At 42.5% G+C, this 26,414-nt stretch overlaps 1 protein-coding gene across 1 annotated transcript in view; it reads left to right on the top strand.

Moving 5' to 3' along the window:
- The window catches only part of CPNE4 (copine 4), a 323,198-nt gene that overhangs the window by 259,635 nt on the left and 37,149 nt on the right, over nt 1-26,414 (top strand). Inside the window, exons 7-9 of the mRNA XM_046682225.1 lie at nt 16,813-16,911; nt 23,284-23,370; nt 26,199-26,258. Of these exons, the coding sequence (XP_046538181.1) occupies nt 16,813-16,911; nt 23,284-23,370; nt 26,199-26,258 (246 nt within the window). The remainder of the gene's footprint in view (nt 1-16,812; nt 16,912-23,283; nt 23,371-26,198; nt 26,259-26,414) is intronic.

Here is a 26,414-nt window from a genome sequence, read left to right as displayed (position 1 = left end):
TTTACTTCAGGCCCTCATTGGACTTCTATTTCTCCTCTTTTATTCATGTTCCACTTGGCAGCTGGAGTGGTCTCTCTACATTGCTAGTCTGATTATGTCATTCCTGTTTAAAATGCTTGACATCTCTGAATTGCCTGCAGAGGGTCAATCCAACCAAGGAATTCTATAGAATGCTGTGGGGCTTGGTAAATGCTGGGGTGGATTGACTCCATTAAAATAGTGCAATAGCTTCCTGTCTCAATGGTCGCATAATCAGTGCCCGAGAGTTAGAGAAAACATACCAAATACTCAACAAATATTCATTCCATGATGAATAAATAGGCATAGGGTATACGGAAAAGCACAGACTCTTTAACAAGAGATCAAGGTTCAGATCTCAACTTTACCACTTTCTAGCTGAGTAAACTCAAGAAAGTTACCTAATGTCCTTGGGCTCAATTTCCTTATAAATATTGCTATCAATACCTGCTAGCAGGTTTATTGTAAGGATTAAATGAGATGTACTTAGAGGACTTGGCCAATAAGTGCCTGACACACAGAAGTAACTCAAATGTTAACTGCATTAAAAACAAATAAATGGACAGGACAGAAAAGCATGTGTTTATTAGGCATCACCTATACAGGGTATTTTGCAAGGAAAATTGTGGAACGGTGACCTCTGACCTGTAGGACTTAAAGCCTACATTGTACATATCACCCCTATTCAGTCAGTCAAAAGCCATTTACTCAGGGCTCATCATTCAACTGGAATTCACCTTTTTCCATAGGGTTAAGGAATCTTTCCTCCATGTCAAATAAGGATTTTGCAGTTTTCAAAGTTGAGATTAATGTTTCCAGGGGAAAAGTCAACATCTGTTTGAGTTAGATCTGTATTAGGTAGAAATCAAATAGGAAGATTTTGGAATTTACCTTCCAATGCTTGGTGAGTCATTACCATCTAGTACGGATGCAATGACACAGGAGAACAGGAATCTAGAAGTGTGTGGTTCCATTAACAGGAAGTGTGATACAATGATTCTTCCCAGAATTGATCAAGTATGATCCCAATGATGGATGGGAATGACGCTAGTGAAGAAAAGGGGAATTATTTAATTTCTCAGTCATTTCAAGAGTGGGACAGCAACTTGAGGACCACTGAGACCAATCTTTTTTTTCTCCATATGATATCCTTGAGCCCCTGAGAAATGAAGTATCCTGCCTAAAAAGGCAATAGTCATTCTGAGATCAAAAGCCCCCATCTTCTAATTCTGTCCACTAATGCTTCCACCAAGAGCTGTGCAGAACAATTGTTTTGTAACTCAATGAAAGGCAAGTCTTTATTCAGAATGTTGACATTTTCCCCAAAAGTGCTTCTCTTTTCAGTGTCTCTCCAACTGAGATGTGTGTAGACCTCTACTCTTTCTATTTCTTCTATTTCTTTTCACAGCACATGTTGTAGATATTGTGTCTCAGACTCGAGCCCTAGAACAGTCTTTCTGTCTTATAACTCTGAGGTTGTAAGGTTATGAGGTTATAAGTTAGATACCTAATCTAAATTAGAAATGAAATAGGCGTTCTATACCTGATCCCATGGATCCTCCAACACATTTGGAGGGAATTACTACTTAACATTTGGGAAAAGTGCCCCAAGATCCTTGCATAAAAGGTCCCATTCACATGTTGTCTTCATTCACTCATTCATTCATCCAGCGAACAATAATTGAGTCCCTAATATGTACTCACTTTAATTTTATGTTTTTTCCACATGTGATTAATGTCTATTTTCACCACTGGATTGTAAGCTTTATGTGGGTGGAGATTAATTTATCTACCTTTCTCTTTGTCGCTCTATGTTCTGCACCTAACTCATTTCCTGAAACAGCGTAGGTACTCGATAAAGGTTTGATAATGAATGAAAGAAAACCATCAAATAGGAAAAATAAAAATCACAGTCATTTTTTCTGCCTTCTGCTATAAAATGCATCAGCCTCATCCAAAACAGGTTTCAGGAAATATGCAGAAAGGTGGAGATACGGATAAGAGAAAGAGAGAACACAGAGAGAAAAAGAAGAAAGAGAGAGCGAGAGAAAGGAGAGACCCTTATAATTTCAGAACTTTTCAAAGATGGCAGTGCTTCATCTGATATTTAAAATAGTATGCATCATACCCCAACAACCTACTGGACTGTCTTGTATTACTGAATATCTGTGCATTGAGTAGGGATTGTGTTCATATTTGCGATTCACATAAGGAACTTTCCTGAGTCCAACCATCCATCAGTCCCCTCATCAAATATCAGCTTCTCAAACAGATCTTCATCTATAAATTTGGTTGAAGACAGTGGTACAGGTTGAACCAATCCAGAATGACTCTGATCATGAAGATAGAGCTCTTATTCAAAGCTTGAGGCATAAGTCACTGTCAAAGCCTGCCTCTTCATGCTGCCCACACGACCATGGGAGTTTCAATCTTCCTAAAGAGCAGTGAAGTGAGAAGTTAAAAAGGTTTGGACAAGCATTTGGGAGCCTCTGAAGCTTATCTGAACTAACCAAGCCTCCCAACACCATAAATCTCTAGTGAAAGCTTCCAAGAGTGACACACTTCATTGTGGAATGTCTCTGGGCTTGGCTGCAGGCCAGAAGAGAAGAGATATGTGAACTGGCAAGATAAAGCCAAGATACCCACCGCCCTTTCCTCCTGGGCATCCCTCAGCCCAACTCTTATGAGCATAACACTTTAGGATTTTGTTTGTCTGCTTAGAGCAGTGCTTCACTGAAGGATCATTAGGAGCCAGAATGGCCCTTGAATGTTGTTTCCTGTCTGTAGTTGGGTTTCTTATTGAATTGAAGAAGACAGTGTGAACCAGGGTGTAATTGTAATTATTGCCACCATTGTCACAGACCACGGACTCCTGGGTTTTCTGTCCAGTGTTTCTTAATGTATCCAGAGACCACATGCACCCAGACTGGTGAATTGCTTACTTCAAAGGCAGATTCTTGGGACCCTCCCCAGAAAACTGAATCAGAATCTTTGAAGCCTGTGAATCTGACATGTAACAAGCTCTCCTTGGACATACTAAATTCCTAGACATAAAATGTTGTTACTGTTCCTCCAATGCAAGCCACTCATTTTGCAGATTAGAACCGAGGCCCAGAGAGGTGGAGTGACTTGTCTAATGTCTCACTGCTGGTTAACATCAAATTCCATAGCAGGACCCACACCTGTGCCTTCTCAGGTCTGTCCTTGTTTTACCACTACATCTTCCTCATCATCTCCTGGGGCATTCACCATGGCATAGCACAAGGTCCTGCAGAGAAGTGCTCTGAGATGTTTGCGCTGTCTCTTGGGCCTGTAATCTGAGGGGAGAGGAGATACTTAATTGGACAGACTATATTCTAATTCCGTGCAGGCTCAAGTGTAAACCAAAGGACAGAGGAAGCATCTCTGCATCCTTCAGCTGTCCCCTGGTCAGCCACCAGGGTGCTCTTCTGCTCTATTTGTCCTTACCTTTTGCTCAGGAAAGGGCCTGATATTAGTCACTTGTCCTTCTGTGTAAATAAGATAAAGATCTCATATATGTACGTATGCCATTTACCAGGTGCTGTTTTCTTCTTTGCTCTTGGAAGCCGTTGCTGACTGTCTGCAGTGAACGCTCCCAGACAGTCCCTGGTGCAACCTCCATTTTTGCCATTTCCACTCTGCGTCACTGTTATCTATTTAAATGTCCATCTCCTGCACTATATCTCAGCATCTTGAGAGCAGGAGCTAAGTGTTTCATTTCTTTATCCCATTGCCTGCACAACTGCTAGTCCATGGTAGGTGATAAATAAATAATACGTATGTGTGAAACCAATCCTTGCAACAACCTAGTGAGTAGAGAGGAATTATCATCCCTACCTTAGAGATGAATAAACTGCATAATGAAAGGCAGAGTGATTTGGGGAGGATTATACAGTTGTCCGGCAAATGGAAAGGAGAAGATTTGAATCAAATTCTAAATGACTCCAAGAGTGCTGCTGTTTCCACCCATATCAGGTCACTAGCCAGTTCCCCCCAAGGTCAAGATGTTTCCTCTCCTGGAGGTACTGACATCTTTATGGTACCTACATCTTTAACTAACTCTCTAGTTTCAGAAAAGGAAATTTTGCCCCATTAATGGAAATGAAGTGAGATGAATGAAAAGTGTAAATTCAGAGCAGATTTAGAAGAAAAGGCAGCAAAGTTGAGAGCAAGAGAGTCTAGAACCAGAAGAACAAGACATAAGGAGAAGATTGAGGTCAGTGGCACTGACCAGAGTCTGCAAGGGGAGCTCGTGCTTTGGGATGCCCCTCCCACTAAGCACCTGGTCTGAGTCTCAAGATGAAAGGAAGCCCCATCAGTCTGGCCATGTGGTGCTGATAAGGAAGGTAGTGCAACCCCAAGATCAGCACAGAGCACTCTCTCATAGTGTCTGGACTTCATGTCCTTAGATGCTCCATGTTTCCTCTTAAGGCGGGTGTCAGTGAGTGAGGGCAGGACAGACAGAGGAAACAGGTGGTGGATGACTGTGCACAGACTCATTTACAGGGTTCACACCTGGAATTAAAACAAGTTGGCATACCCAATCTTTAGTGTAGATTTTAAAACAAAGATTGCTGGTAGAACCTACATTTTTCTTGGTCTTGCTCCATCAACTATGGCAGGACCTCTGACTCATGACCTTTAAAGTCCACCCTTCAATTATTTCTTTGAAAATTTCAAGCAGGTTCTTGTACATGCTCAGCCACAAGTCCTTTCAGCTACCTCACGGCGTGGGCCATGCCTCCGACCCTCTTCTGGTGCATCATCTCCTGCTTTTGCTACCGTTGAAGTCAGCTGAGGGCCCTTCTCCACTTTCATTATATCAGAAGCTCACATGAAGCATTAACCCCCAAGCAAAGGGTAGTCATCTTCCATGGATCCCGGAGGGTTCAGCACTATTTTCTGTCTCTGGTGCTGTTGCCATGGTGCGTGGATGCCTTAGTGTATGGATGTCAGTGCTGCACCCTCTAAGTTGCCAGGCATCCCTGCTGCCGCTGCTCTCACCACCCCTCCACCCTCAGCCTCCAAGCAACATCTCTACTGCATGGAGATGCACCTGAGCCCTCAGGATCCCCAAATCTGCCTTCTGGGGCTCTTGGTACATCAAAAACACTCCCTCTGTTCTCCTCACCTACGTAAGACCCTGCTATTTTGTGAAAACTGCTCTTTCAAGCTGCCTTTTTACTTACAGCCCCCTTCCCAGAACTCAGACATGAATCCGCAGAGGCCTGGCCTGTGGAAAAACCTGAGTGATTGTCACCCAACTCTATTCAGTTCTGCCCCACTCCTCTAAAATCCAGTTCTTTGTTCCTGGACCCATCTTGCCAGCCTGCTGTCTCCTTACTTTAGGCTGAATCCCTTAGAAGATACTCAGGCTCTGAATATCTGGAAGATAGACATCCGCTAGTCCTGCGCACCCATTCAGCAAGGTGAATGCCAGAGATGGGTGTGGCTGAGGCCCCCGCCCTGCCCACCACTTCTGGAGCTGTATCTACATAATGTTTATGTGAGAAACTCTCCCTTCCATCTCGATCCTGCCTCTTGATGTCCTTCTCACAGTCCCCACTCTACTCTGAAGATTTCTGTCTTCACTCCTTGTGGCATCCTGCCCTACCAAACTCAGAAATCTGAGTCAGAATGGAGTTCGTATTACAAATGGAGCAGCTACTTTTAACTCCCATCCTAGCTGCTGGGTTGCTGTCCGAAGGTGATTGACAGGTCTGCAGTGAGCAATAACGATAAAGTGATGAGAAAATAATCAAGGGGGCATGGACCCTCTTCCCATGGACACACCCAGCCAAGGTGTGCCTGTGCCCAGTCACAACCATCAAATAAGCAATATATATTTGATATTATTTTCATAGATGTTTACAGTTCTGTGTGAACCACTAAACCAATTTTGTGTTAAGAGTTATCATTGAATTTTTACAAAAGAAGAAGTTATCCCAAATACTAAATTATGGATGAATAATTCTCACAGATCCCTAATCACAGCTATCCTGAAATATGATTATATGTATTTGCCTAAAATCTCTTTAAAAATGATAGAATATTGTCTGATTTCCCAAAAGCTGCAGTTAGAGACTGGTCTAGACCGAGTGATAGGTGATCGCAGCTTGGTTTTTACATTACTGACTCTGTTGGCATTTAATTTTGATGGTCTCCGTTTAAAATTCCACCTTTAAATGAGCTGGTAAGGCCCCTCCTGGATTAATCATTCTGGGCAATTTTAAAGAATGCTTATTATCAAAGAGAACATTAAAAATGTATATAAGTATATTCTTCCCGGGGAGAGGTCAGACATTCATGAATTTGTTGGTTATAAAAAAAGAAAAAGAAAAAAAAAGCCTGCCCTCGGAAAGGCACCTGGCAGGAGTATGTCATGAAGCCGTGTGGTGTAATGAAAGGGCCCTGGAGGTGGAGAAATAAAGCCAGGGTCACAGCCCAATTCCACTCTGCTCACTCTGTGCTTGGGAATAAGCCGCCTTCAGTTCTTTATTATACTTTAGGTTCGTCGTCTGTAAAAATGGACTCTCTTTCTCATGGGGCTCTTGTGAAGGTCACCATGAGACAATGAACAATTCACCTTTCGTTGTCCAAGGCATATAAAGATACCTAATGAAAGAAAACAAGGAGAGTAATGTTGTATTAATAAAGCGTTATTACTGCTTTAATATGATAGTCTCACACTTTGGAACAGAAGGTTGAAAAAGGAATAAAGCTGCTATGCCATTAAACTAGGGAATTCTGGATCTGGAAGGGACCTCAGAGAACATTCATTCTGAAAATCATTCCCCAGAGATCCGTTTTATAGAAAAGGAAACTGAGGCACAGAGAGGTTGAGAAGCCTTCCCAAGATCTCACAGCACTATCTAGGAAGCTGGGACTAGAACTCAGGTCTCCCGCGTCCCAGACCCCAATACCTGTGTCTGCAATCATTAAACTGTGTCCATAATCCCATTCCTATGATCCTATGCCTATACTCACATCTACAACCACGAAGGCATACTATCCTGTTTAATTGTCTCCTTTACTAAAGATTAATCAGATGATTGCTATACCTTCCCTCCCTTTGCAGTGTGGAAACAGCCAAACACTCAGAGAACTGCCTTTGACTTGACTCAGGGAGAAGCACCTTTCTCATTCACTCATCAGATATTTGTGTGAGTGCTCACTTGTGCCAAAGAACTGTGCTAAACCCTGATAAAAATCTCAGTACTCAGAAGTTTCCTTCAAGTAGTGGATACAGACCAACAGTGATGATGTAACTGGAGGTACGTTAAAGCAGATGTAAACACATTGCAGTGGAAGCTTAGGGGATGGAACGACTAAGGAGCTGGGAGAAATTCGACAGTGAATTCTACTTCACCTGGACAAATGCCAAGTTACAGTGTTAAAAAAAAATTTAAAAAATCAAGGGAAGAAGCACAGATTTATTTTAACTGTGAGAATTCTGCATCGGTCAGCTGCTGTGATATAGTTTTATGATCACACTTTGGACAGCTCGCCTGGCCCTCCAGGGCCTAAATCAGATTGAGATCCTAAAAACTCTGATGTCAAAGTCAGTCATACTTTAAACACCCTGAATATTCTGTAACGGAAGTAGATAACTAGCCTCTCTGTTTCTCAGTGTCCTCCTCATCCATAAAGTGGAGATGATAATAATAGCACCCCACTGACAGGGTTGCTGTGAAGATTAAATGAGGCAGAATGTGTCAAATGCTTAGAACAACGCCTGGGACAAAGTAAGCGTTCAATAGATGCTGGCCTGTCAGGATGAGAAGACCTCTTGTCTGTCACTGAGAACTCACTTCTAAATGTCGAATATATGAGTGCGAGGGAGGAGGTGAGAAAAGGTGTATCAGTCAGGGTTAACCAGAGAAACAGAACTAGTGGGAGATACTTTAAGAGATTTATGGCAGAGAGTTGGCAGTTGTCGGGGCCGAGGGGACAAATCTGGAATGCCTGGAACAGGCCATCGGGAAAGGCAGGCTGGAACTCGTAGGCATAAGCTGAAGTGACAGTCCAAAGGCAGACTTCTTCTTCCTCAGGGAAGCCTCCATTCTGCTCTTAAGGCCTTTCAACCGATTGTATCAGGCCCACCCAGATTATTGAGGAAAATCTCCTTTATATTTTTAACAGCTTTATTGAGGTATAATTAATATACAAAGAGTTGTACGTATTTAATGTGTACAGTTTGATGAGTTTGGACATAAGCAAACACCATGATACCGTCACCACAATCACAGTAATAGACATATCCAACACCTCCCAAATTCCCTTGTGTCCTTTGATTGTTTTGGTTTTGTGGTAAAACCAATTAACCTGAGATCTATCCTCTTTAAGTTTTAAAGACCACAATACTGTATTACTAACCATAGGCGCAATGTTGTACGGCAGATCTTATTCATCTAGCATAAGTGAGACTTGATACCCATTGAACAACAACTCCCCAATTCCCCCCACTCCTCAGGCCTTGGCGACTTCTGTTATATTCTCTGCTTCTCTGAGTCTGACTGTTCTAGATGCCTCATAAAAGTGGAATCAAGAAGTATTTGTTCTTCTGTGACTGGTTTTTTCACTTAGCATGATATCCACCTATATTGCCACAAATGGCAATATTTCCTTCTTTTTTTAAGGCTGAATAATATTCTAGTCTATGTATATACCACATATTCTTTATTCATTCATCTGTCTACAGACAGTCGGGTTGTTTCCAGATCTTGGCTATTACGAATAATGCTGTAATGAACACAGGAGCACAGATACCTCTTCCAGGTCCTGATTTCCATTCTTTTGGATATACACCCAGAAGTGGAATTGCAGGATCATGTGGTAGTTTCCCACCAACAGTGAATAAGGGCTCCAATTTCTCCGTATACTCACCAACAATTATTATCTTTTGAGATTTTTTGGATAATAACCACCCTAATAGATAGGTGATATCTCATTGTGGCTTTGATTTGGATTTCCCTGATAAAGATGTTGAGTATCTTTTTGTGTATTTATTGACCATTTGTATATCTTCTTTGGAGAATGTCTGTTTAAGTCCTTTCTCCATTTTTTAATAGAGTTATTTGTTTTTTCACTATTGAATTATAGGAGTTCCTTATATATTTTGAAAATTAACCTCTTACCATACATACAGTTTTCAGATATTTTCTCCCATTCTATAGGATACCTTTTCATATTGCAATTGTTTCATTTGCTGTGCAGGAGCTTTTTAGTTTGATGTAGTCCCACTTGTCTATTTTTGCTTTTATTGCCTATGTGTTTGGTGTCATATTCAAGAAATCATTGCCAAGACCAATGTCAAGAAGACTTTCCCCTATGTTTTCTTCTAAGAGTTTTACCATTTCATGTCTTATGTTTAAGTCTTTAATCCGTTTTGAGTTGATTTTTGTGTATGGTGTAAGGTAGAGATCCAATTTCATTTTCTGCATGTAGATAACCAGTTTCCCCAACATCATTTGTTGAAGGGACTGTCATTTCCCCATTGTGTGTTCTTGGTTCCCTTGTCAAATATTAGTCAACTGTATATATGTGGGTTTGTTTCTTGGCTCTCTATTCTGTTCCATTGGCCAATAGGTCTGTCTTTATGCCAGTACCATGCTGTTTTGAGTACTGTGGCTTTGTAATATATTTTGAAATCAGGAAGTGATGACTCTAGCTTTATTTTTCTTTCTCAAGATTGCTTTAGCTATTCTGGTTTGACAAAATTCAACACCCTTTCATGATAAAAATGTTCAATAAACTAAGTATAGAAATTATGTACCTCAACATCATAAAGGCCATATATGACAATCCCTCAACAACATGTTCAATGGTGAAACATTGAAAGCTCTTCCTTCATCAAAGATCAGGAAAAGACAAGGATGACCACTCTCCCCACTTCTATTCAACATAGTACTGGAAGTCCTAGCCAGAGTAGTTAGGCAAGAAAAAGAAATAAAAGAAAACAAAATAGGAAAGGAAGAAGTAAAATTAACTCTGTTTGCTGATGACATGATTCTAATTGTAGAAAACCCTACAAACTCCAGCAAAAAAAACTGTTAGAACTAATAAATAAATTCAGTAAAGTTGCAAGATACAAAATCAACATAGAAAAGTCAATTGTGTTTCTATACACTAACAATGAACCATCCAAAAAGGAAATTAAGAAAACAATTCCAAATACATAGATGAAGATTATGAGGTATAGATATACAATAGAATATTATTCAGTCATGACAATGAAGGAAATTCTGCCTTTTATGACATGGATGGACTCTGAGGGCATTCTGCTAAGTGAGATAAGCCAGACAGAGAAAGACAGATACTGCATGATATTGCTTATATGTCAAACCTAAAACAGCCAAATTCATAGAAAAAGAGAGTAGAATCGTGGTTACCAGGGGCTGGGAGGGTGGGAGAATTGTGGACATGTTGGTCAAAGTGTACAAAATTGCAGTTAGAAGATGAATAAGTTCTGGAGATCTAATGCACAGCATTGTGATTAAAGTTAGCAATGTTGTAGTATATACTTTAAAGTTACTGAGACTAGATCTTAAATGTTCTCACTACAAAAAAGAAATGATATTTGAGCAATGTGATGGAGGTGTTAGTTAATGCTACGGTGGCAATCATATTACAAGATATAATTGTATCAAATCAACACATTATACATTTTAAACTTATACAGTGTTATACGTCAATTATATCTCAATTTAAAAAAGAAGATAATTTCCATTTACAATAGCATCAAAAAGAATGACATACTTAAGAAAAAACTTAACCAAGGAGGTGAAAGACTGCACCCTGAAAACTACAGAACACCGATGAAAAGAATTAAAAGAGACACAAATGAATGGAAAGACATCTCATGTTCATGATTGGAAGATTTAGTATTGTTAAAAAATCTATTCTCCCTAAGTGGTCTAAAGATTCAATGCTATCTCAGTCAAAATTCCAATGGCATTTTTTTTTAAAGATTTTATTTTTTTCTTTTTCTCCCCAAAGCCCCCCGGTACATAGTTGTATATTCTTCGTTGTGGGTCCTTCTAGTTGTGGCATGTGGGACGCTGCCTCAGCATGGTTTGATGAGAGTGTCATGTCTGCGCCCAGGATTCAAACCAACGAACACTGTGCAGCCTGCAATGGAGCGCGCGAACTTAACCACTCGGCCACAGGGCCAGCCCCTCCAATGGCATTTTTTACAGAAAAAAAACAAAACCCTAAAATTCATGTGGAACCATGAAATCTCCTTTACTTTAAAGTCAACTGATTATGAACTGATTAATCATGTCTACAAAATATTTTCATTGCAACATTGTTTAATCAAATAACTGGGGACTGTGGCCTAGCCAAGTTGACACATAAAACTGACCATCACAAAGGCTAGTGAACAATAAGTTGACATAGCACCTTTCTTCTAGTGGGTTCAATGCAAATATAAAATCAGAGTAGGAGGGAGTAGCCCGCCCCTCAAGACACACTTATCCATGCATTCTCCAGACAGATCTGAGCACCCCAGAGACAATGCACATGCTACTGTCTTCACGTCCTGTTGCATGCGAACAGTGAACAGCTTCTCTGTGTCGCTTGGTATGTTCACTGAGCTTCAGAGGATCCTAGTAGTTTATAGTTTCAATCAAAGAATGGGACTTTTTACACAGAACAGACTAAGGAGACCTTGATTCTGAATTCCTGCTTCCATTAAGAGCCCTGTGGCATAACAGAAAACATATCAGCTATGGCACCAGACACTGGGATTCGAATCTGTCTTTATCACTTTCTAAGTGCCTAGTCAAGTCACCTAACTTCTCTAAGCCTGTGAATGACACCTGTGAATGGCAATAATAGTATTGTCATTTCAGAGTTATTGTAAAGGATTAAAGACCATAAACACAAATGGCCTGGGTTCATAAAAGATTATCAGTTAAGACAAGCTATGAAGTTCAACCTCTTTTAGTTCAAAGATACCTGGTGTTGTGTGGTCTTGGGAAACTTACTTCACCTCTCTGTGCCTTGGTTTCCTCATCTGTAAAATAAGCATAATGATAAATTGTTCTGGGGATTGAGTTGATATATCTGAAGCGCTCAGAACAGTACACGGTAAGTAAGTCTGGTACATAGTAAGCACTACATATGTTTTAATTACTATGATTTGCTGTTTTCTGTGGTAGCGGTGAAATCAGGGAAGCAGGAAACCTAGATTTTACTTCCAGTCCTGCACCGGGTGAACTTGCAAAAGTCATTTCACTTCTCTGCCATCGATTTCTTTCTCTGTAAAATGAGAGAGTGACTAGACCATCTGTCGAGCTCAGACATCTTCAGACTGTATAGCAAACTCCACTGTGAGATGGAAGAACTCTTTCCGGCTTGGAGAGAGTTTTGCGCTGCTGATCTCTCACAGATCTGTCAAACCTTCTGTACTGATTCACGCCGAGAACACTGCCTCGGTCTCAGCTTTTCTGCAGGGCAATTGATCTGTTTACTTTTCACCAAGATGTGTTCCTCTGTCAGCTGCATCGGAGCTGTCACAAGCCAGCCTTATGGCAAGGGGAGAGGGAAAGACAGTGTTTTTATTTTTCTGCCTCACTGTGTCTTCCTTCCTTTGGGATCCCTTCTGAGAAAGGTCAAAACAAAATTCTGCAACTGCCGTGATGAGAAATGCCAGCCGATTGAAGGCGCAGGGCCCACATCTGTGCTGGGACCTGCCCCTGGGAGGCCGTGACTGGAGTCCTGTCAAGCTTGACATCCTCCAGCCAGGGGAGGTTCAGTGCTCTCCCCCTTTCTGCCCCAGCGAGAGAGTGCATTGCAAACATCTTGAATGGTGTGGTTGGCAGGTGGAAGGAGGAACAGTAGCTAACTGAAGCATGGCAGGAAATCTAAGAGAGGGCAAAGAAGGAGTGACGTGCTTTTTGCTTAAGATTCTGTGATAAACCAAAGTCCTAGTACATCCCCTCTTGCTTTGTCTATTACCTGCTGTGGCTAACAGAGGCAGGAAGGTTTCCCCTTTTCCCCCAGCGGAGGGGACTCCTGCCCTCCTTCCCAATGCAGGGGAGGGTTAAAAAGGCTGCTTGCAAGCCTTCTCTCCTATTCACTTTGGTGCCCGTGGCCTTTTTATTTGCTCCTCCCAAAGGGAGAAGAATAACTATCTGAGAGTCACTCGGGCATTCCATGGCTGTATGTACAATGTGGCTCAGTTATGAGCCTTAAAGACAGGGCCCCAGGAGCCACCCTTCTTCCTTTCGCTCTGTCCAGACCCAGCGAGCTCGCTTCTTTTTCTTGCTCCAGCTAATAAATGTGTGGGTGTCAGGGCCAGTAAGGAGGGACTGGCAAACAGAGAAAACACCTGGTTGTAAGTAACTGCAGATCGATCAACAGTGTTCGACGATACGAGGTTCACGGTGCACATCCTGAGCGATTTTTCCAAATGACTGAATCATTGATTGGTTCCACTGTCCATTGGAATAAATGAGGTAGAAGTTCATCCTGCCTTGAATTAGAAAGGGGTTCTCATCACTCCTACCAAAGCTACGTTGCGTTACTTAGCATTTCACCCAGAATGAGCTAAGCCTTTCATTGACTTTGTTTTGCAGCTGGAACTAATCTTAGCATCTCCAAGTTAGAAAAAGGTTAAAGAACATCCCAGCCAATCCTCTATAATGTTCTCTGCTTGACTTTCTCTACTACATTTTTGGTATATAGTCCTGCAGTTTCCACTTGAACATTTCCTGCAATAAAACACTCTTTCACAGAATAGTTTGGTTTTGGACAGGCGTAATTATTGGGAAATACTTTCTTTGTTACTTCTTTGTAACATCCTCTCAAAATTCTGTTTTTTCCTCTTTTGAAGTCAGACAAAGTAAACTGAAACACCCTTTGCCATGCCAGTCCTTTAAGTGCTTAAATGCTTCTTAGACTGGGTTATGCTGTAGTAATCTCAGTGGCTGAAAACAACAGCAGTGCATTTCTTGTATGCACATCCATCCATCCTGGGTCATCCGGGGACTCTGCTGCGCATTGCCCTCATTTAGCGACTCAGATTGACAGAACAGCTACTGTTACTTTTAGCATCTACCAACTGAATAAACATATAATGACCAAAAAGTTAGTGTAAATTGAGTAATGCTTTTAACTGGATTTTAGTTGTAATTCTCCAACTTTCCAGGGTTAAACTTTCTTTTAAAATCTCAGTAAGACATCTTGAATTCTAATTCCCTGTAGCTACAGAAGACGACCACCATAGCCAGTATTTCTGTGGAGGTCCACTCCTAGGATTCATCTGTCAAGCTCTTCCTCCACAGGCCTGTTCCCACTCAGTCCTCAGTCCCTGCGGACCATCTCACACTGCTCTCTGGTCTGCTTGTCCCAAAACATGGACACAGCCCTCTTCTTTATTCTCCAGGTCACCCCCAGCATAATGCTGTTATAGGTAGCAGATTTACTAAAGTGTCAGGGTAGTGGAAGAGGGGAGAGTAGAGAGGGGACACAGAGGGGAGAGATATGAAAATAACTTGACCTTGAAAATTAGACTTCACAGTTTCCCAGCCTCCACCCACCTGGGCCCATCTACAACCCTTTGATAAACCCTGCCCTAATTTCTTCTCAACCCACATCCCAGCCCCACCTCTGTGTCTCTAGTTACAAAGGGAAATCTCAACTTGACTATTACTTTATTCAGCAGAACAATTTAGCTTCCTTCATCTTAACCGCCTTCATTCTGATTTGTTCTATTACATTGTCCGTCATAACCAGAGGGCTTACTAATATGTTTTCCAAGCAAAAGACTTACCTACCAAAGCTTCCAAATTTAAAGGGGGAGCAAAAATTGAGGGATTAGGTTTTCTTTAAGATGCCTCAAGAAAAAAAGTGTATACATCGGGGCTGGCCTGGTGGCATAGTTGTTAAGTGCACATGCTCCACTTTGGCGGCCCGGGGTTCGCAGGTTCAGATCCTGGGTGCGGATCTATGCACTGCTCATCAAGCCATGCTGTGGCAGCATCCCACATAGAAGAACTGGAAGGACTTACAGCTAGGATTTACAACTATGTACAGGGGCTTCAGGGAGAAAAAAAAGTAAAATGAAAAAGAGGGAGATTAGTAACAGATGTTAACTCAAGGCCAATCTTCCTCATCAATACACACACACACACACACACACACATATATATATATATATATATGTATATATCAATGTTAGGTCAGGGTGAATTGTCCTCATCAAAAAAATTTTTAAAAAATCTTAGCAAATGCTCTGCATTCCAACCAATCTCATATTAGAGAAACTTTAAAATACTGTAAGCATGGATCATAAGGGGTGAATTTGGGAATACTGAGGAAGTCAGATCATGAAAGACCTTGTAAGACCCATTAGCCTATATAGATTTTGATTGTAAGCAGGAAGTGAGCATGAGTGGTGGATTATGGGGTAGGGGAGCATGAGGGCGGCGAGGAGACTAGTGAGGATGTTGTTAGAGTGATACAGGCGAGAAGGGGCAGTGGCAATGGGGAGAAGTGCTGGAGTCAGGCCATATTTAGGAGACAGAATGGACAGGAGTTGGTGTGGGAGAGTGAGGGGAGAGAAGAAGATCAGGAATGATGCCCTGTGTTCCCTCTGTAGCAACTGGAAGAGTGTTGGTGCAATTAACAGTGACAGAAAATAAATGAGTAGGAATAAGTTTAGGGGGAAAATTATGTTTCATTTTGGACATATTTTATTTTAGATCTGCTAGGCATCCCGCAGGATTGAAGAATAGATTTAGGAATCTGGTTTTTCAGGCAGGACTGGCCAGTGGGATCTGCATCCTGAGGAAGGACCAGGCTGCCTCTTAGAACACCAATATTCCAGGGAGTAAAAGGTCACCTTTGCTGCCTTGATCTGATTTGAGGTCTGGGACTTCCTTACGACAACTCACTTGCTTAAGATATAGAAGTGATATCTGTCTAAAGTGCTCGAAACTCTAGTCCAACCTCCACCCTAGAAATAAATGGGGAACTCCCTCTTCACCTAAGGATGTGGGACCAAGCAGAGGAATGGCTGCTGATTTCATCTGAGTCTCTCTACAAAGCGTTGCTTGCGAGATCAGAACTTAGCCTTAACATTGTTAGAGGGAGCCCTCTTGGTGGAAGTGAGCGGTCACATCTTATATGTGGTGGATGCCTGATATTTACCAGTGTGACTTATTTGTCACCATTTTCCACCCATTTTTTGTGTGGATACAGTTAAAGATCGCACTTTTATGCCTTCTTAGTCATTTTTGTTAGCACTGTTCTTTTGCTTTCGGGAAAAAGAAGAAAAAGAAAATGTGATTAATAGGATCCCATCCCAATCACTAAACATAAGCTGCCAATGTGGAAGCCACAGGCGTGGACTCAGCCATCTGATTCCAGCTGTAAGCTAGGGAAGCTCTCTGCTATGGGGAAAAGAGCACTGGAAATGGAGTAGGGCACCTGCCTCCAAATCACAGACTTTCATTCCCTAGATGGTCCCTTTGATGTGTCACTTATCTCATTTTGGTCTCACTGGCCTTATCTAAAACATGGGCAAATTATTATTCACTGCTGCATCACAGGGCTGCTTAGAGATCATGGCACAAAGGCTAAGTAAAGCCAACAGAAACCAAAGGCTTGCCACATCCCACGTGCCACAATCCTAGACTGCTGGGCTTTTGTTCCAGACCAAGTGTCTTTCATGGACTCTTCCCCAGGAAGAGTTCACACTGGCTTCAGCTGTTATGAATGCATTCTTAATTTTAAAAAAGGTAAAATACTTATTTTCTCTTGCAGTGCATAGTATGGGACTGGGACTCCAACGGCAAACACGACTTCATTGGAGAATTCACCTCGACATTCAAGGAGATGAGAGGAGCAATGGAAGGGAAACAGGTATGTGGAACTTCCCCCAGACTCTTCTCTTGTGATGCATTCTTAGGACCCAGCTACATGTGACACAGCTAGAGGCAAGACATTGATATATGACTAAGTGTGACGAGAAGGGAGCATGGTGGGATTTGAGTGCGTAGATTCCAGTACGAGCCCAACCCACAGCAATTGATGTGACCTTGGACAAGACACTGCCCCAATGTGGTACAGTTTTTCCATCTGTAAAATGGAAAGGTTAAATGAGAATATTTCTAATTTTCTTTAGCTGTGTACCTTGGGCAAGTGGCTTTAATCTCTCTGTGCCTCAGTTTTCTCACCTAAAAATGAAGGTGATAATTGTGCCTGCCTAATAGAACTTTGTGACGCTTAAATGAGATACTCCATGTATGCACTTAGCAGAGTGCCTAGCACGTAGCTAGCACTTCCAAAATATCTCCTACTAGTAGTATTCTCTCCAGCTCTACATGTCCATGACTTGCTGACATTAATTACACATCTAATGCTTTGCAGAAATTATTTGATTCCTTCAAATTTCATATGGGCACCGAGGTTTCATCTAGTTCCACCATTTCCCTCTTACACACTTGATACCATGTACCCAAATGCTACCGCATACCACAGAGACACATAGAAATTTCATTGCCCCACACAGAAACCTAAACCTCCTCTGTGGTTCTCTCATACACACATACTTCCATATACATATATCAATTTCCCAGTCAGTTGCTGTCACGTGGACCCTAGCTGTGTAACTTCTGCTCTTACCAGTTCACTGTTCACCTGCTCAACTTCCAGCCACAGAACCTGAATCTCTTTGCCCAAGGGCTTTCTCTGGCTGCTGGAGCCTGTTCTGCCCATGCCTACAGCAGGCAAGAAGTGTGTGGGGAGATGTAACATCTTCCAGAGAGCAGCCTTCAACAGATAACTAGTGGGAGTTGAGGTATAAGTACCCCAGCTCTCTTGCCCTTCAGGTGGAAAAACGAGTGTATGTTCTGTGCAGTTTCTCAGAGTTCCCCAGCAGGGGTAAGCCCTGGTTGCCCACAGCAGTAACTGACTTGATAATGTGCCCCTTTTTGGCAGCCTCCCCATCTCGATTCCCCACTCCTCTATTGGTGCTTCCTAGTTTTACCTCCCAGATGAACTGCTTATACTTAAATCCTTGCCTCAGGGTTTGCATCTGGGGGAACTCAAACCAAGATACTGCCATGCTTACTCTGGGGCCCACTGTCCCTGCAGAGCAGAAAGGAGTGACAGCAGAGCATTCAGTGGCTTTGAGAAAGATCTTTTCCCTTACAGATAAGACCGTGTGTCTGGCCTGGTCCAAAGTGCTGATTAGAGAAGCTGTCCCAGCTCATTTTTCACATCACTTCTTTTAGATGTAAGGTCAAGATATAGCCAGACTAAATGGAAATAAACTAACGTTCTTTGAATTAGAAGCTTAATCTGAATCAGGCTGTTCATTAAATACATACCTTTGAATGCATACCTTTCCAAAGCAGCTTTCTGCACAGCTCCCACAAAACCTACTATATGCTCTATTGTATACCCAACATTGTGAGAAATTTGTCAATCACACAAAGACCATCACCCACAAGCAGGCACACAGAGTTTCAGGGCCACAATTAAAGCCAACACTAAACTAAAAGTAAAGTCATTCCCAAGATAACAAGGAACATAGCCAGAGAAGTCGTTTCTCCAGTGACTAGACAGGCCCAGGCCCTACTGAGCTGATAAATCAATGACACTTGTCAATACAACCACTAGAGTTCTAAAGAGTTTTATGAACTTTTGCCTTGCTCTCCTCTACAAATAGAAATAGCCAAATCAATAATCATGGGAAATATTTCATCTTTAGGCTCCTAAGAGCATATTAAAAGTAAGATGATAGCATATATCATAATTGAAGAATGCCACAGGCAATGCTTTCAAACAAACAGAAGCAGCTCATTCAGTCCCGCTGAGAACATGGACCATATGCTCCTGTTCTTAACTGTAACTGAGAGACCAGAAAAATTTTAGTTCAACCACTCAGCCCCTATTTTGGCACATTTGCACTGTGAGAACTGTTCTCTTATTTATCGATTCTACTAATATATATTAAGGAGCACCTAATAAGTGCCAGACACTGTGCCAGGCTCTAGGGAAACCGAGACTGTGGATCAGAGTAAAACATAAACACGAATCAAGTAAACAAAAAGTAAAAATGCAATTACAGCTTGTGAGAAATGCTATAAAAGACTGAACCAATTTAGTTATGAAGGTATGGTATAGAAGAGATCAGATTGAAAAGGTGACACTTAAGTTGAGGGCCTTTAAAGATGAAAAGAAGCCAATCATGTAACAAGCAAGAGGAAAACATTTCAGGCAGAGGGAATAGCATTGCAAAGTCCTGAGTCAGGGAAGTGTTTAGTGTGGTTAAGGATGTTGGAAGAATAGTGTATCTGCAGCAAAGAGGGTGACAGAGCCATGCCTGAGATGGGGCCAAAGACAGAGGCAGAAGCCAGGAAGAGCAGATGCTGAGAGCTCAGGGGAAGGAATTTGGATTTTCTTCTAATTGTGATAAGAGCACACCAAAGCTGTGTTCTCCAAGATAGTAGTCAGTAGCTACATGTGACGTTTTAAATTTTAAATTAAATTAAATTCAGATTTCAATTCCTCCGTCACACTAGCCACATTTCAAGTGCTCAATAGCCTCATGTGGTTAGTGGCTTCCATATGAGTTGGTGCAGATATAGACTACTTCCATCATTGCAGAAAGTTCTGTTGGACAGTGCTGCAAAGGGGTCTAGGCTAGAGAAGGACATGGTTAGCTGTAATTTTTTAAAATGTTGCTTGGGCTACTGTGTACACGATCAATTACAGAGAGACTAGAGAGTGAGGCAGGGAGTTCCTTTAGGAGGCCACTACAATGGGCAAGACGAGGGGTGATAATGACTTGGACTAGAAAAGTGATAATGAAGACGGAGAGAAGTGGAGAGAGAGAAGATATATTTTGGAGATAGGAGCTACAAGGTTTGTTGAGGGATTGGATATGATGGGGAAAGGGAGGGAGGAAAAGGATGACTGAAGGATAGATGGTACCATTTCCTGAGATGAGGAAGTCTTGTTTCAGGGAGGTCCAGTTTGTCGGGAAGTTTCGAGAACTGGGTTTTAGAAACTGGCACTCAGAGGAGAGGCTTACCTGGATATGTATTTTAGGAGCCATCAACAAAGAGAGGGTATTTAAAGTCAAGAGAATGGATGAGTACACTTAGGGAGAGAGCATAGAAGAGAGGATAGAGGAGGCTTGAACCGTGAGGAACCTCAGTATGTAGAATCAGAGAGGAAAAGAGGAGATGTCATCTTTCAGACTCCTTCCTGTGAGAGTCATCATTCTGCAGGTACAAGGTAAATTCTTGATTTATTTATTCTTGAGTAGTCGTCATGGACATCCTTAGTTTCAGGTGGCCAAAAGGGAAACTTGCAAGAGCAAACAAGAGGGCCCCAACAAGACCCTCTTAGGGGGAAGCATTATGGTTAATAGGCCAGGCTTTGGAGTGAGGCTGATGTGATGGGAATCCCAGCTCCACCAGTTACCACCTATGTGACCTGAGCCCCTCTTCTCTGAGCTTCATCTTTCATCTATAAAAATGGATTGTGGGGGTGTCCGGCCCCTGGATTGAGTGGTTGGGTTCACGCACTCTGCTTCGCCGGCCCCAGGTTTTGCTGGTTCAGGTCCTGGGCGCGGACATGGCACTGCTTGTCAGGCCACGCTGAGGCGCTGTCCCACATGCCACAACTGGAAGGACCTGCAACTAAAATATACAACTATGTACTGGGGGGATTTCTGGAGAAAAAGCAAGAAAAAAAAAGAACATTGGCAACAGTTGTTAGCTCAGGTGCCAATCTTTAAGAAAAAATGGGTTGTAGGGAGAGTTAGGTGAGATTGTGGATGTAAGTACATGGACCATGGTTACATGACAACTTTATCCCAGGACAGATAGGAAATATTTAGACCTGGTTCATCAGCACCCTTTTCCCACCCAGCAGGCACGAAGGCCCCAAGTACCTGCAGGTTTGGATTCAGCTTCCTTGAAACCTTTGTCCAGCTGAGCCAACTCATCCTCCACTACTGGGCCATCTTAGCCAGAGATGGAGATGAGTAGACTCTTCTTAATAGAACTTGGAATCGAACCCATTCAAAGTTTCATTTGTTATATCCTGCTTGATTTAAGAAATTGATGCTAATAGCAGTTATCAAAGATGACAAAGGAATCAGGACAGCTAATTTTAGGATATTTTCTTTCCAATTTTTAGGTAAATCTCTAAGCTACTTGTTTATACTGTAACATTAGAGGAAGCTTTAGGGGAAAAGGCAATTTCAGTTTTGACGGGTTTGGGAGGGACTTGGGATGTTTTCTCTGAAAACACTGTATCAACTTTGAGACAGGCTAAAATTCTCCGTTATCAGGCACTGCCCACATGGAGAGTGAATTAGAAGAAAACTTAAGAGAGGAAAAGAAAAATAAGCACCATGATGGTGGAAAGATTAGGCCTTTAAAAAAAAACAGGCCTGGAGATCTCCTGATTTCAGATTCAGTTTTGACTGTTTTCTTCTTTTGTCCTTTCTTCCTTCTTTCCTTTCTTTTGTTCTTTCTTTTTATGGAAGGAGTCCTAGAGATCCCTTAACTAGTACAGGATTCCTCTCTTCCAAACTCTTAAGCGGCTATCCAGTCCCTGCTAGAATTTCCCTGGTAATGCGAAGTTGCTGTATCTGTTATCTGTTGCTGAGTAACAAATTACCTCAAAACTTCCTGGCTGAGGGGCCGGCCCCATGGCCGAGTAGTTAAAGTCCCATAGACTCCACCCTGGCAGCCCTGGGTTTGCAGGTTCGGATCCCAGGTGTGGACCTACTCCACTCATCAACTATGCTGTGGAGGCATCCCACATACCAAGTAGAGGAAGAATGGCACAGATGTTAGCTCAGGGCTAGTCTTCCTCAAGCAAAACAAGAGGAGGACTGGCAACAGATGTTAGCTCTGGGCAAACCTTCCTCACACACAGAAAAAAACAACCACAAAAAACCTTCCTGGCTGAAAACATCATTACTCACAGTTCTCTGAGTTGAGAGTTTAGGCTGAGTTCGCCAGGCACAGTTCCTCTGCTCCACATGGTGCCAAGTGAACACACTCAAGCATTTATGCCTCAGCAGCTGGGGTAGCTGGGACACCTCTCCATGTTCTCTCTCATTCTCCAAGAGCCAGCCAAAGCTTTTGTATACAGTGGTGAAAACTTCCCAGCAGCAAGAGGAGGGCAAGCCCCAGTGCATAGGCACTTTTCAAGCCTCTGCTCATATCACTTTTGTTGATGTCCCTTTGGCCAAAAAAGTCACAAGACTAAGCTCGGAGTCATTGTGGGAGGGAATGACATAAACGCGTGGACAGTGAGAGGAGTGGATCATTGGAACCCACTGCTGCCTCAGTCTACCCCACTCACATCTGCCTTAGAAACTACTTTGTTTTCAGACACTTCTAATTGTCAGACACTGGAAATTTATCTCCTGAGTGGAAATGCAAGGATCCAGCTCTCATAGGATGGTGGGCAGGAGCGTTCAATGACCAATGTTTGTTGGATTTAGAATTGATTTTGTCCCGCGATGTCTTTTACAGGCTGGAATGGTTGAGATCTGTTCCCTTAGACACCCCTTAGCTCCCATCTACCCACTCAGTTCCCGGCCACTCTTGCAGCTCTGGTCCTAGCCCTCACAGAAGCCTCTTTAGAGATCTATTGTGCCACTGTTGTGACATGTATCAAACCATTATTTTAGTTCCCAGTCAAGTTCTCTGTAAACTCATCATTATGCCCACTAACTTCCCATAGCCAGCATCCAATAGTCCTCGGTTGTCCTACTTTTTAAGTCAATTTCCAGGCAGTAAGACTCAGCCTTTGGGTCACTCAACTGTGTGTCTGCAGATCTCTCCTTCCCCCTGCTGCTCGATTTGACCCTGTTAATAGTAGGCATTTATAAGTGCCAAGCACTGTTCTAAATGTATTGCATGGATTAATTATTCAATCCTCACAATAATCCTATGAGATATATACAATTATAATCTCCATTTAACAGAGAAGATATCCAAGGCATGGAAGAATCTAGTAATTTGTCAAAGGTCACACCGTTGGAAAGTGGAGGAGCTGGGATTCAAACTAGGCAGTCTCATAGCAGAGCCTAGCTCTCAACCACTCCTCCTCCCTTATCCCCCAGATGCAAGAGTTACCACCTAAAGACCATTTGTCAGCCCTCAGGTCCATCTGCAGCAGTGCCCAGGAGCCTGACATCATTGAATGGCCCCATTTCTTCTTGAGCAGACTCTCATGATGTAACCCTTCTTGTTGCAGGTCCAGTGGGAGTGCATCAACCCCAAGTACAAAGCCAAGAAGAAAAATTATAAGAATTCGGGCATTGTGATTTTGAATCAGTGCAAGGTATGCACATAGCCCCTCTCTTCCAGCACTATGAAGCTAGGGCTATCTGGGAGGAAGAGTTCAGGCTGTGTGGTCAGAGGCAGAGACTGTCAAAGAGATGCAATCTTTTTTAAAATAAAAATCAGAAAGTCAGCGTATGAATGGATATACAAGGAGATATGTAAGCATGAGTGGTCTTAGAGCTGTGGTGGCCCAATGCCACCATCCCCTCCACAAAGACAGTCTTTCCCCTAAAGATAGGAGAGTTCTGGTCACAAGTGAGGCTCTTCTCTGCCCAGGGCAGCAGCAGAGGGAAATCCCCAAAGGGGGAAACCAACATTTCTAAAGCACCTACTATGTGCTTATCATGGTGTTCAGTGATTTACATGTGGCACCTGATCCATGAAAACAAGACAATGGGTGAAGAATAAAGGGCCTAGAAATTCCTCCCAGAGGAATTCCCATGTGCTAATAATTAAACCTCTTAAATCACATTTGAGAATAATTCTACCACTAGTTGAGTACTTACTATTGAGAGAAACTATAATAAACTCTGTTTAAGTCTTATCACACCCCTGACATTTCTACTTTCAAATGAGATAATGTACCCAACTCAAAGTTGCACAAGTGGTAAGTTAAAGAGCTGAGATTTTCAGATGTCTGTCTGACTCCACCATATAAGACTTAAATGCCATCCAGTTTCTCTATACATATGTCAAGTTCCTCCTCCCAGATTGGCTTCTCTATGGCTGCCAGGAGCTGTAGGAGCACATCCTTACATAACAAGAGAGTAAAAGGAAAGACTGATTGGTTTGGTTTGGGTCACATGCCCACCCCTTGAACCAGTCACCAGAACTAGGAGATAACGTATTATGATTGGCCATCTAGGGTCATTGTATTAATCATGTCTTTTATTTTCTATGTTTTATGATGTTTTGACATCTTGGGGCCTTAGGGACCCAGGGAGGAAGTGCCCCTTCCAGGGTTAGCTAATTCCTAGAGATAGCAAACAACTTGCCTGCAAGCCTGCCTTTGATGTGTAGACAAACCAATCCAGAGCCTATGCTCCCAACCACCTCCTTTACTCTCACACACTCAGCCAATATTGCTGCTGCCCTGTATCATCCCAGAGCCAGGCTTCAGAGCATTAGGGAGCACCCCTATAGCCCAGAGCCTGCCAAAATTATTCAAACTCTCCAATCCTAAACCTGCTTAGCTGCTTGCCTGCCTCACTCATTCCTTCCCCTAAAAACCACAAGAAAGACGTTTACCCACTCTTTCCCCTCACTCCTTCTGCCTCCTGACTGACCCCATTACTTCCCTGTGTGGCCCACTGCATGGTGTGACATGCCTTCTATCCTTCACGGAACTGTAACAAACTCTTCTTTCAAAGGCAGTGGTCTCTGGTCAGCTTATCTACCTATACAAATCAAATCCTGGGTACATTCAAAACAGTCAAGTGTTGACCACCCCTTTGCCCAAAGAGGCAGGAGAAAAGATCTAGATGAACCAATTCGATGGTTGTCTGTCTCCTTAAGGTTAACTGTGCATCTATCTGCTTTGATCCCTCACAAGTTGGTCTTACAGTTCAGCGCTAGGAGACCAATGTTATTGGAGTCAGTTCCAAGTTCTCACTTCCTTGATATACAGACAATAGCAGGTGTCCCAACTTTCAGGGAAAGCATTGCCATAAGGAAGCCAGGAACAGGTGCTATTCAGAGAGCCAAGTAAGCATCAGCACTAAGAAAACTCTACTAATAGATGTGTGTCACCTGGAGGCCATACCTAGACACACCAATATGGGATTTTGTGGGTCAATCTCTGAGAAATTGTCCTGAGCATCAGATAGAGTCTGAGAAGTGAGGGTCAAAAATCACAGACAAAAATCTGGTCCAGGTAAAAAGATCCACACTGTGAGCTCCACGACTGCAAGTACTGTGTCTATTTTCACATCACTGTATCCCTAGCATCTACTGCAGAGCTGGGGCCTCAATAAGTCCTGTTAAATAAATGCAGAGATGAGTATCACCAAGAGTCAAGCAGAAAATCATAAAGAAGCAGAAATTAAGGCCAGAAACCAGTAAAGCACATGAGAAGAAAGACGATGGCGGTTGGGCAGAAAGAACGGACCATACTGACTTCCAACATAGAGGTGAAAAGGGTGGACTATGCAGTCCACATTGCCATCATTTGAGTCCCACCTCCACCATGTACTAGGTAGGTGAGCTTAGCCTCAGCTTCCTTGTCTATTAAACGGGCACAATAATAAAAATAGTACCACTTCCAGAGGGTTGTTCTAAGAATTAAATGAGCTAATAGATGTTAAGTGCCTAGAATACATCCATTAATCAATAAATGTTAGCCATTGGTGTTCATGGCATGGGAGGGATCTAACCAACTAGAAACTCTCAGTAAAGGCCTTCCAGGTAATTGTGCTCTTGATGCTGCCAATCTAGACAACTGTGGTTTTAAGAGTGTTGCCAGGACTGGGACTTAGACACAGGGAGCGAGACTGAAGCCAAATGTGAGACTCTGTTGATTTCAAAACAGTGAGGATCCTTGGAAATATAGTGTTAGTCCCACCCCAGAGGCAGAAGCTGATTAAAATCAGGCATAAACCAAAGGAGAGGGGAGCAGGGGCAATATTCGCAGCCTTCACGGGCCCATCTGAGTGGAGCGTGCTTCCTTTCTCTCCTTTCACGGAACAAAATCAACTGATCCATCTGTTCCCACAGATCTCTCCCTGCTCTTTCCTCTAGTGTAGCAGCCTAACCCTAACGTTTAGGCCTTCAATCTGTAAGGAAACAAGTCATGCTGTTACTAAAATGGTTTCCTCTCCTCCTATGCAGATCCACAAGATGCATTCTTTCTTGGACTACATCATGGGTGGCTGCCAAATCCAGTTTACAGTAAGTTGTTTCCATATTGTTCTTATTCAGGGAGCAAGGTGTGGGGAATGGTGCTGGGTTTGGGGCGCAAAGTGACAAAAGTCTATTAAAACCCTGGGTCAGCTTTGTTTGAGTCTCCTTGCTGAAACATTATATGAGATCATGTTTTTAAAATGG

Source organism: Equus quagga, chromosome 1 (assembly GCF_021613505.1).
Source record: "Equus quagga isolate Etosha38 chromosome 1, UCLA_HA_Equagga_1.0, whole genome shotgun sequence".
Taxonomy (NCBI): domain Eukaryota; kingdom Metazoa; phylum Chordata; class Mammalia; order Perissodactyla; family Equidae; genus Equus; species Equus quagga.
Note: the sequence above shows the minus strand (reverse complement) of the source record. Positions and strands in the feature narration are given on the sequence as shown.